This window comes from Anolis carolinensis, unplaced genomic scaffold (assembly GCF_035594765.1).
Source record: "Anolis carolinensis isolate JA03-04 unplaced genomic scaffold, rAnoCar3.1.pri scaffold_13, whole genome shotgun sequence".
Classification (NCBI taxonomy): domain Eukaryota; kingdom Metazoa; phylum Chordata; class Lepidosauria; order Squamata; family Dactyloidae; genus Anolis; species Anolis carolinensis.
Window position 1 is genome coordinate 5,757,945 of NW_026943824.1, and position 18,028 is coordinate 5,775,972.

The following is an 18,028-nucleotide window of genomic DNA, read 5'->3' on the forward strand; positions in this document are numbered from 1 at the left end:
TCCAGCCAAAGCATGCCATAAAATGAAGATGGAGGTCCAAACTCATGTCAGGAGACCCCCTCTGTGTCCGTCCAGGTACCGTTGCCTTGTGGACATCAAGCCCGGCATGATCCCCGATGGGTGGAACTGTGTCGGGATCCTGAAGAAGCTGTGCGCCGTCACCCCAGATATGTACAGCATCGGGACCTCCAAGGTAGGACGGGCCCATCTTCCTGGGGTTGTGGTGGGACCATTCCTGGAGCTTCTGGCTGCAATGGTGGACTTCATGGGTTCTTCATCTTCCTGCTGTATAGACAGTAGTCCTCTTGCTCTGCTCATCTCATCCAAGTCCATCCAGACCCCAAGACCCTCAGAAAAGATCCTTCTCTTCTGAGAAGCTTGAGTTGGATGAACTGAAGATGCAGGTCCACCTCCTCCTCCGCCTCCTCTTTTCTTCTTCGTGGTCTCTGTGAAATGGCACTTATGCTAGTTCAGTGATGGGCAACCTTTTGCACTTGGTGTGTCGAAATTCGTCAAAAAACCTAGCATGACTTGGGTGGTATGTCACTTTGAGGGGAAAAAAAACATAATTTCGCAATATGTATAGTTTAAATAACAAAAATGTATAAGTGGAATATATAATTGTATTTAATAAATCAAAAACTATTTACTACCACTATTTCCATGTACAACAATCTATGGTACTTATTGCATTTTAAGCTTCACAAAGTTTCCACACTGATTTCTCTCTATTCAAGTTTCAATATAGTCATGAATAATGAATATTATAATAATAATATAATATAATAGTAATAATATGATATACTACAATAATAATAATAGAATAATAATAGAATGATATAATTATAATATAATATAATGTTATAAAATATATTAATAGGATAATATAATAATAGGATATTATATATATATATATATATATATATATATATATATATATATATATACACACATACACATACTAGCTGTGCCTGGCCACGCGTTGCTGTGGGAAAGTGGTGGTGGTATTGGTTAAAAGTTGTTGTGGAATTTTTATTTGACGTTATTTGTATTTTTAAAATTAATTTTATTGTAACTTATCTTTTTTATTTATTATATTTTATTATTTTGTTGTATTATTTTTAGTTATTTTGTTATAGCATTTTATTGTATTAATTTTTTTAGTGTTTATTATTATTTTTTATTGTATTATTTGTATTTATTTTATTTTTTATTCTTTTATTAACACTGGGCTGAGTGGGTTGCTAGGAGACCAAGTGGGCGGAGCTTAGCCTTCTAAGTGGCAGCAATTGGAGAAAAACAATTATTTCTCTCCCTCTAATTCGGACTTTATTTTTCTTTGCTTTTTGTTGTATCAACCTAGAGGCGTGGATGATGGGTTGTGTTGTCAAATTTCGAGGTTGGGGGGCTTGTAGTTTTGTTGTTTTGTGGGTCGCCGTGATGCCATCACTCTTTTATATATATAGATATAAATGTACTGTTCATTTGTAGGATGGAGTAAACAAAAACAAACAACTGGATGAAATGACACCAAATTTGGCCAGAAAACACTTAACAACCCAAGAGGTGACCACCGTGTGTCAGCAAAAATGGCTAGATGTGTCAGTGCTGACACGCGTGTCATAGGTTCGCCATCACTGTGTTAGTTGATGCATGTGTGCGCTTTCAAGAGTTGTCCGTTGCGTACAAGTCTTCTGTAGACCAAGACCAAGGTTGTTGGAGGAATGTCTTCCCTTGTTCCTTCTTCCCGTCCGTTCCATCCAGCTCTTCGTGAAGGAGTGCGTCTACCAGGAAATGGAGGTCAAGCGAGAGCGCATTGTCCAAATGGCCGTTGTGACGCTGCAGCGCTACATCCGCGGCTTCCTGATCAAGAAGCGCTTCTACGCCCTTCGACATAGGATTATCCTCCTCCAGACCCGGGCCCGGGGCTACCTGGTCAGGTGCTGAGATAACACTTGTTCGAAGCTTATTATTATTATTATTACTATTATTATTCCCATCCCATCATCCCCACCAATGCCATAGCAATACCCGACGTAGCAAATGCTGCATTAGCCAGAGCAGTGGTTCCCAAACTTATTTGGCCTGCCGTCCCCTTTCCGGAAAAAGTATTACTCAGTGCCCCCTGGAAAGGGGGCGTGGCTTGGAGGGGTGGGTGTGGCTCCTGCTCAGGAGGGCGGGGCTGAGCCTCTCCCCTAGTTCAAATGGGCGGCCAGGACTGGGATGGGCGGAGTTACGAGCTCTGAGGCAGGGCTGAGCTTCTATCCTGCCCTGTGGCGCCTATCAGGACACAGGGGGCGGGGCTAGAAGAGGGGGCGGGGCTTCTTCCCAAGTGCCTGACGGGGTTGAACCTCTATACCCCGCCCCTGTGTTCTAACAAGCGCCTCAGGGGAGTTATATAGAGGCTCAGCCCTGTCTCGGGCTCTTGGGAAGAAGCCCCGCCCACACCCCTAGCCCCGCCCTTTAGTCCTAAAAGGCCTCTCAGGAGAGGTATAGAGGCTCAGCCCTGTCTCGGGCTCTTGGGAAGAAGCCCCGCCCACTCCTCTAGCCCCGCCCTTTAGTCCTAAAAGGCCTCTCAGGAGAGGTATAGAGGCTCAGCCCTGTCTCGGGCTCTTGGGAAGAAGCCCCGCCCACTCCTCTAGCCCCGCCCTTTAGTCCTAAAAGGCCTCTCAGGAGAGGTATAGAGGCTCAGCCCTGTCTCGGGCTCTTGGGAAGAAGCCCCGCCCACTCCTCTAGCTCCGCCCCCTTTGTCCTAACAGGCGCCTCAGGGTCTCAGCCCTGTCTCCAGCACTTGGGAAGAGGCCCCGCCCCTCCCCTGGCCCCGCCTCCAAATGCACCTGTGGCCATCACCACCCCCCTGGATCACTGCAGTGCCCACCAGGGGGCGGTAGTGCCCACTTTAAGAATCCCTGAGCTAGAGCTTGGGAGAGTTAGTATTTGAACCACAGCTCTCTGAATGTTGGCTTTGCTCACTGAGAAAAGTAACTTTTCTCATCTGTGGACACAAATACCACATAGTCCCATTCAGCAAATGCCTGGTCCATGCATTCAAGGTTCATCACAATTAAGGAGGCATTTTGGATTTGGATTTTCCCTGAAAATACTGGCTATTCTGACCAGGGGATTTCTAGTTTCCCAAGGTAACTTTTGCTCATGCCTCTTCCTTGGAATGAGGAAGTGGCTCCTCCATCCCTGCAGTTTGGAATACAAACCTCATCATCCATTGACAGCACAGGCATTGTTTGGGGTGACTCCAGCACCCATCATTCCCAATAAGGTCAAGTCCTGTAGCTGCCATCATTCTGCTAAAACCGGGAGTGTAATTCCTTCACTCCCATAGTTGAGAGAAAGTTCATTTTGGGGAGAAGGACTACAAATCCCATCATCCCTTGTCATTACAGTCATGGGTTAGGGTGGGACTCCAACACTCATAATCTCCCATGGTTTGTAATCGTTGTCTGAGATAAAGAGTCTTGACTCTGGTTGGACTGTGGTTACCGCTGGGGATGATGGAAGTTGCAGTCCAAATGCTAATAGAGGCCCATCGTTGGCCGGTGACAGAAACCGTGTTTAATTTTTTTGCCGTCCTTGGTCTGCTTTGGTGGGTTATGGTCTCTTGTTCTGGTTTCTCGCCCTTGGGTAGGAGAAAGTGTTGTTGAGGCTTGGGGTGACCTTTCCCACCTCCGTCCCGCTCTGCAGGCAAAGGTTTCGGAGGCTGCGCCGGACGCTCCTCAGGGTCAGGTGCCTGGTGCACATCTACGTCAACCGCCGGAGGTTCCTCAAGGTGAGTCCGGCCGCTGGGGAGGCGGGATTGGAGGGACCCCAAGGGCCACCTGGTCTCTGAAATCCTTACTGTGAAGATCTTTATTACGACTAAGGTTCTTTCAGGCGGGGGGAATCTTTTTATCCCACCGCTGCCACCAATTGTAAAGGACTAATAATTCACTGCCACCAATTTGGAAAGATGAAACCACCAAGGACTCGGGGAGGAGACCTTTTACTTTAAAGGGTAGCGTAACTTGGTTAAGAATATATGCGATGTTGGAAGAACAATAAGTTTATTCAGGCACAGAGCTTAGTGGTTACAATATTGTTTCTCACTTAGAGGTATTCTTATTAACAGTTACAATACTAGAATGAGATGAATCAATTCCCTAAAGTATCACTTCTTTTCTTAAAGTAGTTAAAACTTCTTCTTCTGCCACTTTTAGACCATTACTTCAATGGATCTCTGTGAGTCCAGCTGGGATTGGTTCCCAAAGTGTGAAACTTGGACTATCCAGTGACTTCAAACCACAGTCACCCCTGTGATATACTATCACAGATTCTCTGTGCCTTACCAGGACACAGACTACATTAAATAAATCACCAAACTTATTTTAAACCGACTCAAAATGAACAATTGAGTCTCCTTGATCCCTTCAACCTGGAGTCAATCTTCCCTGTGCCTCATCAGAGCACAGACTGACTCTCTTTTTTAAACTCTGCACTTTCTTCAACTAAACAGCAGTTGGCTCCGCCTACTTCTCCATGGCAACCAGCCTCTGAGTGCTGAGATGCAATAACTGTAATACTTATCCTTTTAAAACATAAGCACACAATTAAACATAACATCTGTAAACCAAAATCCATACTTCATTACACTTACATTGTAGAAGGAATGCACTTTGACACCCCTTGAGCTCCGGATGATGGAATGGTGAGCTTTGTAGTTTGGCAAAGGTCCTCTCTCTAAGAGTGCTGGTGCCTTGCCAAACCACAAACCGTAAGCAGAGGACAGTCCCAATGGAGCAACAATGGCATTTCCAACTGCAAAACAGAGTGTGCACACTGAAAGCTTTTGTCTGGATCCTCTTTGGGCTCAAGAAAGCCTGGCTAAGAGAATGGGCCCATAACCTGCCTTACCTGTCCGGCAGGTGAGGCGGAGCATCCTGCCGTGTCCGCGCCACCCCTTTGGCATCGGGAAGGCCGCCTCCGCACCCCAAACGTCCCATTTAGGGAACTTCTTCGTGGTGGTGGTGCCTTCACGGCCTCGCCGGTCAGAGCGCCCTTGACTTGTTGGTTCGAGAAGAGACTCAGATGTCAAAGACGTCGGAAAGACCGAGGGACGGAACAAAAGAGTCACGTTGGGACGCTATGCCGTGTCCCTCTATTACCAAATGGCCCAAAAAACCTCCAGAATATCGAACACTGGAAGCAAAGAGATCGTTCAACAGGTTTATTTGATCCAACCACCCTGCTGGGTGAACAGAAGAAAGTGCCACACAAAACTGCGCTTTGCTTTGGCCGGTGAGTTCCAACTACTACCTCAGCCCTAGTCCTTTCAGTAAGGATAGAAGAGAAGCCATCTCTTGCACTCTGGGATCCGAATGGCGCGGAAATCCCTTGATGTCTGGACCTTTTCCGAAGAAGTCGTGCAAATTTGTGAACGAATCCATCCGATCCATGAAGAAATGCACCCTATCTGATAATTATTTTATTTATTTATTAGCGACATTTATATCCTGCCCGGGCAGTTTACAAGTATATATATACATACAATCTATATATATAAAAGGGTAATGAAATTTCGGCCTAGGACAAAACAACAAAACTACACATTCCAGAAACACTAAACTTGGCAGCACAACCCCTCATCCATGCCTCTACGTTCATACAACAAAAAGCTCCAGCTAATCCAAAAAACGGCCAGGCTTTGAGACTGCAAGGCTATTCACTGCTATTCCACCTGGCCAACAAAGGATTCCCATAAGCCACAGCAATGCATGGCTGGGCAAAGCTAGTCAATATTTGCATGTACATACAATATATTATTTTATTAGTGTAGCACAATATAAGTATCATATATTACTATATTGTACTATACCACTACACTGCAATGTTATTAGTAATATTACATGTATATATTGTATTATTAGTATTATATTGTATTGCAATATTACGATCTATATATATAAAAGGGTAATGAAATTTTGGCCTAGGACAAAACAACAAAACTACACGTCCCAGAAACACTAAACGTGGCAGCACAACCCCTCATCCATGCCTCTACGTTCATACAACAAAAAGCTCCAGCTACTCCAGAAAACGGCCAGGCTTTGAGACTGCAAGGCTATTCACTGCTATTCCACCTGGCCAACAAAGGATTCCCATAAGCCACAGCAACGCGTGGCCGGGCAAAGCTAGTATATCATATTATACGACTATATTGCAATATTATTAGTAATACTGCATGTAATATAAATATACAATTATAATAGTGGATTATAATTATTGTTACATTATTAATTATTACAATTAATAATATCAGCCACATCCATGGATAAATTTACCATGTGCAGGCCCATGGAGAAATCCACCATCCATCGGATCCATGGACAAATCTATTATAGCCATGGGCAGCGGCATCAGATCCATATCTGTGGACAAACCAGCCATATCCATGGATAAATCTGCCATATTTGTAGAGAAATCTATCAGATCCATGGACAAATCCACCAGATATACTATATTCATGGACAAATCACCAATATCCATGGACAAATGCACCGGATCCATGGATAAAACCATCGTATCCATGGACAGATCCAATTATCCCCGTCTTCTTTGGATCCCTTTTCTACGGAAAATCCCTTGCATATGTCTTATCGTCCTCCCATACTCTTTGGAAACTCCTACGTCCTTTGTTCCTGACAATAAAATTATTTATATTTTTAAATAGAAAAGACTTGCTTTTATGCAGGGATGTGTCCAAAGGTCTGGGAGGGGAAGACGAGAGGATGCATCCACACTGTGGAATTAATGCGGTTTGGTCCCACTTGAGCTGCCACGTCTCTTGGTGAGACACCAGCACTCGAGAGAGCTCAGGAACCTTGTGAAACTATAACTCTCGTCATTCGGTAGTGTTGTCGACCGCGTTTTAGGGGATCGGGCCCTTAAGGAGAGACCCGATCCGGTCCTGAGAGAACGGACCTTGGCGAAGCCAAAAGGAGAATTACGAGCCGCAATACAACCTGAAGCCAAAATGAAGAAGGTCCGCCAAAGTTGAAGGAAAATCCGCCAAGGAGTCTTTATTGAGCAATTCAGCTGAAGAGGACTCTAGTAGCGATCATTCGGTCTACTAGGGTCCCATACAATCAAAATAAAGCCATACTTATACAAAATTTCAGTCTGACAACCCTTTGAATTTCCCGCCCTGCTCCCCCGCCCATCTGATCGTTGATAGGCTAGAAGGTTGAACGAGGCGGGCTTTCGTTTCCCGCCTTGCTCCGTTGGCCCAATAGGAAGCTGCCTTTTGTCTCTACTCGGGCCAATCAGGAAAGAGAAGGCGGGAGTTATTGAAACAATGGGGTGACAGGGCAGGAACTGTCGGATTAAGTCCTGCTAGACCGATTTCTAAGGGATTAATGGCAGCAATCAAGGGTGTCCGGGTTCCTGTCACGTATACAGATTTTAGATATGCCTTGGGGTGTCAGAGGTGGAAGCAAAGATGGGTGGTGATGAGCCATATTGACAGGCTCTGCAGGGCGCCTTCCTGAGGTGTCCTGGATTTTCCTTTGGATGAGATATGACAATGTTTGCCTTGGGGCGAATCACCTTTAGGTCAACACTCCGAATTCGGCGACTCAAGCCCTATATTGTCCATGCAATTTGAATTTGATTGGATTTAGCGGTGGCAGATTATCCTTTTGTTTTTGGGAAAGGAAGCCTGGGTCATAGGAAATGGGATAAGTTCTGGGGTTCAGGTTGAGTTCAAAATATTTCCTATTTGATTTCATGATTTGACAATTATATGAAATAAAATGAAAAATAAAATAAAGTTGGAATATAAACCATGCTGGGAAAAATACATATTTTCCGGGGATCCCAAAGAGTACAAATACATATAGGCAGATAGATAGATTTCATGGAAATAAGGGAGAATTCACAAAAGTGAGTTACATTTCATAAAGGGGAATCATGAATGATATAAACAATTGAAAATATTTGATAAGAACGAAGTTCATAACATCTGGAGAACCCAGCATGGAAATTCATAAAAGTGGAGTTTTAGCAGCATGATCTTACAATTCATGAAGTTGTTATCTCTTGCCTCAGAGTGCAGGGATAATCCACAGTAAACTCCAGTAAAAAGTCTCAATCACCTTCTACTATAAATATATGGAATATAGAACATAAAGTCTTGATTTTTGAACTATCTTTTACAAAGTCCTGGGGGGGGGGGGGGTCACCTCGATCACAGTAGCATTGAGCCACGGCGGTTAAAGCAGTGTCAATCTGCATTAATTCAACAGTGTGGACGCACCCACAGATATGGAACGGATTTGGGGAAATTGAAGTCATGGAGGGTGGATGTTGGAGGGAGACGTGGTGCTTAGAGCTTGGGAATGTTACTTTGGTGGACTATATCTCCCAGAATCATGCGGCTAAGTCAGAAGGAAGATTATGGAAGCTGTAGTCAACATTAAGCAATATGGATATCTCCAAAATAAGAATTACAGTAGAGTCTCACTTATCCAAGACTCGCTTGGATATACATACAATATATTATATTATATGACTATATTGCAATATTATTAGTAATATTGCATGTAATATAAATATACAATTATAATAGTGAATTATAATTATTATTACATTGTATTACATCATAATATTATTATTGATATTACATGTACAGTAGAGTCTCATTTATCCAAGACTCGCTTGGATATACATACAATATATTATATTATATGACTATATTGCAATATTATTAGTAATATTGCATGTAATATAAATATACAATTATAATAGTGAATTATAATTATTATTACATTGTATTACATCATAATATTATTATTGATATTACATTACAGTAGAGTCTCACTTATCCAAGACTCGCTTGGATATACATACAATATATTATACGACTATATTGCAATATTATTAGTAATATTGCATGTAATATAAATATACAATTATAATAGTGAATTATAATTATTATTACACTGTATTAACATCATAATATTATTATTGATAATACATGTACAGTAGAGTCTCACTTATCCAAGACTCGCTTGGATATACATACAATATATTATATTATACGACTATATTGCAATATTATTAGTAATATTGCATGTAATATAAATATACAATTATAATAGTGAATTATAATTATTATTACATTGTATTACATCATAATATTATTATTGATATTACATGTACAGTAGAGTCTCACTTATCCAAGACTCACTTATCCAAGTTTCTGGATAATCCAAGCAATTTTTGTAGTCAATGTTTTCAATATATTGTAATATTTTGGTGCTAAATTCGTAAATACAGTAATTACAACATAGCATGACAGCGCATTGAACTACTTTTTCTGTCAAATTTGTTGTATAACATGATGTTTTGGTGCTTAATTTGTAAAATCATAACCTAATTTGATGTTTAATAGGCTTTTCCTTAATCCCTCCTTATTATCCAACATATTATCCAACGTTCTGCCGGCCCATTTATGTTGGATAAGCGAGACTCTACTGTATTAGATTTAGCTCAAAGTTGGGCTTAACATGGGATTTAGTTCAGGAAAAGATGAGCTTAATATTGAATTAACTCAGACAAAGTTGGATAGCTCAGTCACATAGATTTAAAGTGGGTCTTAATGTTGGATAAGTGAGACTCTACTGTATGATACAATTATAAATTTTTTGTTATTTAAACTATACATATTGCGAAATTATGTTTTTTTTTTCTCAAAGTGACACACCACCCAAGTCATGCTAGGTTTTTTGACGAATTTCGACACACCAAGTGCAAAAGGTTGGTTCTAGACCAAGGGTCCCTAAACTTTTTAAACAGGGGGCCAGTTCACAATCCTTTGGGCTATTGGAGGTCCAGACTATAGTTGGCCACCGAGCAATAATTAACAACAACAACAACAATAATAATAATAATAATAATAATAATAATAATAATAAAATAACAGCAATAATAATAAAAAGAGGGTTAGAAGAGACCCTTTGGCCATTGAGTCCAATCCCCTTCTGCCTTTGTGCACCGAAAACACAAGCAAAGCACCCCTGACAGATAGCCACCCAGCCTCAATGATAATAATAATAATAATAATAATAATAATAATAATAATAATAATAATAATAATAAAGAGAGTTGGAAGAGACCCTTTGGGCCATTAAGTCCAATCCCCTTCTGCCTTTGTGCACCGAAAACACAAGCAAAGCACCCCTGACAGATGGCCACCCAGCCTCAATGTTAATAATAATAATAACAATAATAATAATAATAGCAATAATCATAAAAAAGGGTTGGAAGAGACCCTTTGGGCCATTAAGTCCAAACCCCGCCTGCCTCTGTGGACCAAAAGCACAAGCAAAGCACCCCTGACAGATGGCCACTCAGCCTCAATGTTAATAATAATAATAACAATAATAATAATAATAGCAATAATCATAAAAAAGGGTTGGAAGAGACCCTTTGGGCCATTGAGTCCAGTCCCCTTCTGCCTCTGTGGACCAAAAGCACAAGCAAAGCACCCCTGACAGATGGCCACCCAGCCTCAATTTTAATAATAATAATAATAATAATAATAATAATAATAATAATAGTAAAGAGGGTTGGAAGAGACCCTTTGGGCCATTGAGCCCAATCCCCTTCTGCCTTTGTGCACCGAAAACACAAGCAAAGCACCCCTGACAGATGGCCACCCAGCCTCAATGTTAATAATAATAATAATAATAATAATAATAATAATAATAATAATAGTAAAGAGGGTTGGAAGAGACCCTTTGGGGGTCTCTGCCACCCAGCCTCAATGTTAATAATAATAATAATAATAATAATAATAATAATAATAATAATAATAATAAACCCTTGGGCCATTGAGTCCAATCCCCTTCTGCCTTTGTGCACCAAAAGCACAAGCAAAGCACCCCTGACAGATAGCCACCCAGCCTCAATGTTAATAATAATAATAATAATAATAATAATAATAATAATAATAATAATAATAGTAAAGAGGGTTGGAAGAGACCCTTTGGGGGTCTCTGCCACCCAGCCTCAATGTTAATAATAATAATAATAATAATAATAATAATAATAATAATAATAATAATAATAATAGACCCTTGGGCCATTGAGTCCAATCCCCTTCTGCCTTTGTGCACCAAAAGCACAAGCAAAGCACCCCTGACAGATGGCCACTCAGCCTCAATGTTAATAATAACAACAACAACAACAACAACAACAATAATAATAATAATAATAATAATAATAGCAATAATCATAAAAAAGGGTTGGAAGAGACCCTTTGGGCCATTAAATCCAAACCCCATCTGCCTCTGTGGACCAAAAGCACAAGCAAAGCACCCCTGACAGATGGCCACCCAGCCTTAATGTTAATAATAATAATAATAATAATAATAATAATAATAATAATAGGTGTTGTAAGAGAAAAAGAGACCCCTTGGGTCATTTAGTCTAACCCCCTTATCCCTTGTGCCATGGGGGCCGGATAAATGCTTCAATGGGCCGCATCCGGCCCCCGGGCCTTAGTTTGGGGACCCCTGGTCTAGACGGTGGATTCTAGGAGTGAATAAATGCTGCTTGACCCCACCTGAACTGCTGTATCCCATAGGAGTTGTAGTTTCACAAGGTCCCAAGAGTCTTCTCTGCCCAAGAGTTCCAAACGACAACTTCAAGGACCCCATCGCATTGAGGTCGTGGCAGTTAAAAGTGGTGCCAAACTGCATTCATTCCCCAGTGTGGATAATAAGGGTTCGACCCACATTCTCTCAACTCACAATGGGATCAATGGAAAGGCCCAGCCGAGGAACAAGAGCCAAAGGCAAGGGTTAAAGCGTGACTCATGTGGCACCGAAAAGCAAACAGCGGCAACTGAAGCCTCTGCCGGGCTTTCTCTTGGCACAAACATCCAAGGCACTGGTGGCAACCATGAAGAGCGTCCGTTTCCAAGTGAATGCCGGAGACGAGGTTTGCCAGGGAAATATAGTTTTCATATAGAGGATAATCCAGACCTGCTTTGCTATCCTCGATTGGGATTTGGGTAGGTGGTGGTTCACTGGCTTCCAAGGCTTTCCTGATCCTCGGGAAGATGGTGGCAGGATATAAAAATAAAATTATTATTATTATTTTATTGTATGACACAGCAAACAAGATAGATATGCTGGATTTCATACAATAAAATAATAATAATAATTTTATTATTATCAACACAACGACGTTGTATGGCACAGCAAACAAGATAGATATGCTGGATTTCGTTTTGCAAAACCACAAGTCGAACACTTCCCAAGTGCCTAGGACTGTGTGATGTATTTTCGGATGATGTGTGCAGATTCCAGTAGGGTGGCCTTTTGCAGTTGGCAGATCGTGATTTTGTCAATGTCTATTGTTTCCAAATGCCGGCTGAGATCTTTTGGCACAGCACCCAGTGTGCCCATCACCACCGGGACCACCTGTACTGGTTTCTGCCAGAGTCTTTGAAGTTCAGTCTTGAGGTCCTGAGAGCGGCTGAGTTTTTCCTGTTGTTTTTCGTCAATGCGACTGTCACCTGGGATGGCAACATCAATGATCCAAACCTTGTTCTTTTCCACAACTGTGATGTCTGGTGTGTTGTGTTCCAGAACTTTGTCAGTCTGGATTCGGAAGTCCCACAGTATCTTTGCATGTTCATTTTCCAATACTTTCCAAATTTTTTATTATTATTATTATTATTATTATTATTATTATTATTATTATTATTATTAATGCTGTGAATGGTTTAATTTTATTTACTTATTTATTTACAGTATTTATATTCCGCCCTTCTTTCTCACCCCGAAGGGGACTCAGGGCGGATCACATTATACATATATAAGGCAAACATTCAATGCCATATAACATAGAACAGAGGCAGAGATAGACACAGAGGCAATTTAAACTTAAATTTAATTCCATTTGTATTCAATGCCATGTAACATAGAACACAGGCAGAGACAGACACAGAGGCAATTTAAATTTAATTCCATTTTGCATTCAATGCCATGTAACATAGAACAGAGGCAGAGACAGAGACAGACACAGAGGCAATTTAAATTTAATTCCATTTTGCATTCAATGCCATGTAACATAGAACAGAGGCAGAGACAGACACAGAGGCAATTTAAATTTAATTCCATTTTGCATTCAATGCCATGTAACATAGAACAGAGGCAGAGACAGCCCCCTAGGCAATTTAAATTTAATTCCATTTTGCATTCAATGCCATGTAACATCGAACAGAGGCAGAGACAGACACAGAGGCAATTTAAATTTAAATTTAATTCCATTTTGCCATTCAGCCTGGGTAGGGTTTAAATAATAATAATAATAATAATAATAATAATAATAATAATAATAATAATACATCACACAGTCCTAGACACTTGGAAAGTGTTCGACTTATGATTTTGTGATACGAAATCCAGCATATCTATCTTGTTTGCTGTGTCATAATAAAATAAAAATAATAATTTTATTTTTATATCCTGCCACCATCTCCCCAAGGGAACTCGGGGCGGCTTACATGGGGCAAGTTGTGTGGTAACAACAACATCCACCTTATTATTATTATTATTATTATTATTATTATTATTATTATTATTATTATTATTGTATGACATAGCAAACAAGATAGATATACTGGATTTCGTATCACAAAATCACAAGTCGAACACTTCCCAAGTGTCTAGGGCTGTGTGATGTATTTTCGGATGATGCGTGCAGATCCCGGTAGGGTGGCCTTTTGCAGTTGGCAGATCGTAATTTTGTCAATGTCTATTGTTTCTAAATGCCGGCTGAGATCTTTTCACATGGCACTCAACGTGTCTGTGCAAGGAAACCAACGAAACCATGGATCATATCCTCAGCTGCTGTAAGAAAATCACACAGACAGACTACAAACAGAGGCACAACTATGTGGCCCAAATGATTCACTGGAACTTATGCCTCAAGTACCACCTCCCAGCAGCAAAGAACTGGTGGGATCACAAACCTGCAAAAGTATTGGAAAATGAGCACGCAAAGATACTGTGGGACTTCCGAATCCAGACTGACAAAGTTCTGGAACACAACACACCAGACATCACAGTTGTGGAAAAGAAAAAGATTTGGATCATTGATGTCGCCATCCCAGGTGACAGTCGCACTGACGAAAAACAACAGGAAAAACTCAGCCGCTCTCAGGACCTCAAGATTGAACTTCAAAGACTCTGGCAGAAACCAGTGCAGGTGGTCCATGTTGGGTGCCGTGCCAAAAGATCTCAGCCGGCATTTGGAAACAATAGACATTGACAAAATCATGATCTGCCAACTGCAAAAGGCCACCCTACTGGGATCTGCACGCATCATCCGAAAATACATCACACAGTCCTAGACACTTGGGAAGTGTTCAACTTGTGGTTTTGTGATATGAAATCCAGCATGTCTATCTTGTTTGCTGTGTCATACAATAAAATGATGATGATAATAATAATAATAATAATAATAATAATAATAATAATAATAATAATACATCACACAGTCCTAGACACTTGGGAAGTGTTCGACTTGTGATTTTGTGATATGAAATCCAGCATATCTATCTTGTTTGCTGTGTCATACAATAATAATAATAATAATAATAATAATAATAATAATAATAATAATAATAATAATACATCACACAGTCCTAGACACTTGGGGAGTGTTTGACTTGTGATTTTGTGATATGAAATCCAGCATATCTATCTGGTTTGCTGTGTCATACAATAAAATAATAATAATGAATCCAATACAAAAGCCAGCATAGTGATCTTGTTTGCTGTTGTGTATCAAATAATAATATTCACTACCAAATTGTCTGGGGCAAGGGTTTGGGTATTAGCTATATAATAATAATAATAATAATAATAATAATAATAATAATAATAATAATAATAATATCCTTGTGTCTCTCTCTAACTCTGGGAATCTGTTTTCAGAGGAAGGAAGAGGAGCGCCGGAAAGCCGAAGAGGAGAAGAAGAAGATGGAGCAGGTACGGCTTTTGTCTCGCGCACAAATGAAGGGCGGTTTCGGCACAACGACAACGGGTGTTGCCCGGCTGAAGCAGATGCCAAACACAGCTTCGCAAACAAACACAAACACACATATTCAGGCCTCAGGAGGCAAATTCGTTTCCGAACGCAGGTGCTCACGAATGTACTAAATTGCACACTTTCTGGGCACCGAAAGGAGCAAGGAAGGTGGCAGAAGGGAAAAATTTTTAATCTAGAATGAATGCAGTTTGAACCCAGTTTAACTCAATACTATGGGATCCTGGGAGTGCTGTGTCTCATCAAATCGGGATCCATTTGGCAAGCAAAAGGCAGTGGATCCCTTCCTGGATCTGGTCGTTTGCGGAACTCTCCAACCCAGACCGCTTATTATACAAGCTTGTGAAACACAAAAAAAACTGGCTTGCTGTGAGTTTTCCAGGCTGTCTGGCCATGTTCCAGAAGCATTCTCTCCTGACGTTTCACCCACATCTGTGGCAGGCATCCTCAGAGGTTGTGAGGTCTGTTGGAAACTAGGAAAGGATTGTTGTATGTTTTCCGGGCTGTATGGCCATGTTCCAGAAGCATTCTCTCCTGACGTTTCACCCACATCTGTGGCAGGCATCCTCAGAGGTTGTGAGGTCTGTTGGAAACTAGGAAAGGATTGTTGTATGTTTTCCGGGCTGTATGGCCATGTTCCAGAAGCATTCTCTCCTGACGTTTCACCCACATCTGTGGCAGGCATCCTCAGAGGTTGTGGTGTGTTGGAAACTAGGAAAGGATTGTTGTATGTTTTCCGGGCTGTATGGCCATGTTCCAGAAGCATTCTCTCCTGACGTTTCACCCACATCTGTGGCAGGCATCCTCAGAGGTTGTGAGGTCTGTTGGAAACTAGGAAAGGATTGTTGTATGTTTTCCGGGCTGTATGGCCATGTTCCAGAAGTATTCTCTCCTGACGTTTCACCCACATCTGTGGCAGGCATCCTCAGAGGCTGTGAGGTCTGTTGGAAACTAGGCAAGTGGGGTATATATATCCAGGATGGGAGAAAGAACTCTTGTCTGTTGGAGGCAAGTGTGAATGTTGCAATTGATAATCTTGATTAGCATCAAATAATAATAATACAGTAGAGTCTCACTTATCCAACATAAACGGACCGGCAGAACGTTGGATAAGTGAATATGTTGGATAATAAGGAGGCATTAAGGAAAAACCTATTAAACATCAAATTGGGTTATGATTTTACAAATTAAGCACCGAAACATCATGTTGTACAACAAATTTGACAGAAAAAGTAGTTCCATGTGCAGTAATGCTATGTAGTAATTACAGTAGAGTCTCACTTATCCAACGTTCTGGATTATCCAGCGCATTTTTGTAGTCAATGTTTTCAATATATCGTGATATTTTGGTGCTAAATTCATAAATACAGTAATTACAACATAACATTACTGCGTATTGAACTGCTTTTCCTGTCAAATTTGTTGTAAAACATGATGTTTTGGTGCTTAATTTGTAAAATCATAACCTAATTTGATGTTTAATGCGCTTTTCCTTAATCTCTCCTTATTATCCAACATATTTGCTTATCCAACATTCTGCTGGCCCGTTTATGTTGGATAAGTGAGACTCTACTGTATCTGTGGAATATTGTCCAGGGTTGGAGGCAAGTGAGAATGTTGCAATTGATAATCTTGATTAGCATATAATAATAATAATAATAATAATAATAATAATCATCATCATCATCATCATCATCATACCAGTGCAGGTGGTCCCGGTGGTGATGGGCACACTGGGTGCCGTGCCAAAAGATCTCAGCCGGCATTTGGAAACAATAGGCATTGACAAAATCACGATCTGCCAACTGCAAAAGGCCACCCTACTGGGATCTGCACGCATCATCCGAAAATACATCACACAGTCCTAGACACTTGGGAAGTGTTCGACTTGTGGTTTTGTGAAACGAAATCCAGCATATCTATCTTGTTTGCTGTGCCATACAACGTTGTTGTGTCAATAATAATAATAATAATAATAATGTATGATGATGATGATGATGATGATGATGATTATTATTATTATTATCACACAGTCCTAGACACTTGGGAAGTGTTCGACTTGTGATTTTGTGATACGAAATCCAGCATAGCCATCTTGTTTGCTGTGTCATATAATAATAATAATAATAATAATAATAATAATAATAATAATAATAATAATAATAATAATTTATATCTAGACCACCCTCTCTCCCCAGGGCAGAAATGCTGGACCACTCTAACAACCACAATCCCAACATCCTTAACCCCTCGGCCACATTGGTTAGGTTGTGTTCATTCATCTCTTTCTAATGGTTGTGTTCATTCATTTCTTTAATGGTTGTCTTCATTCATCTCTTTCTGGCTTTCCGTCCAGGAGCTTAGCAAGCGCGAGGTGATGAGAGTTGCCAACCTGGAAATCCCTGCCGAATTGGTTGGGTTGCTGAACACCGTGGCAGGTAAGTGCCATTCATTATCGCTTAATTAATTAATTAATTAAGTGATAATTTATTAATTATCACTTCCTCACTTTGGGTCAAATGAGCCGGATTGGAACCCACCCCCTTGCAGGATCCTCGCACCGTTGTCCCTAAGATCCAACGAATCCGCCCCATCTGGGGAGGCTTTTGTAGGATCTCATTTTGCTGGGAAACCCTGTCGAGATGCATATATTCTAGAGCAGCGCTTTCCAAACTTCTCATGCTTTTGAGACATGCATCCTTTCGCGACACAGAGATTCGGTTTTACTGGCAAGCCAGAGGTTAAACCAGCCATGGGCGAACTTTAGCCCTCCAGGTGTTTTGAACTTCAACTCCCACAATTCCTAACAGCCAGTAGGACTTAAAAGACCTTAAATATGGACTTAAGAGGATGGGATTCTGCCTCATCCAACACACAGCGTCCAACTGGTGCATCCATGCTGCAGAATTAATGC

At 40.8% G+C, this 18,028-nt stretch overlaps 1 protein-coding gene across 1 annotated transcript in view; it reads left to right on the forward strand.

Annotated features, from left to right (window-relative positions):
- LOC103281095 (unconventional myosin-XV) overlaps nucleotides 1-18,028 on the forward strand; it is a 78,304-nt gene that overhangs the window by 17,874 nt on the left and 42,402 nt on the right. Inside the window, exons 14-18 of the mRNA XM_062964243.1 lie at nucleotides 76-193; nucleotides 1,765-1,940; nucleotides 3,700-3,784; nucleotides 15,003-15,056; nucleotides 17,471-17,552. Coding sequence (XP_062820313.1) covers nucleotides 76-193; nucleotides 1,765-1,940; nucleotides 3,700-3,784; nucleotides 15,003-15,056; nucleotides 17,471-17,552 — 515 coding nt within the window. The remainder of the gene's footprint in view (nucleotides 1-75; nucleotides 194-1,764; nucleotides 1,941-3,699; nucleotides 3,785-15,002; nucleotides 15,057-17,470; nucleotides 17,553-18,028) is intronic.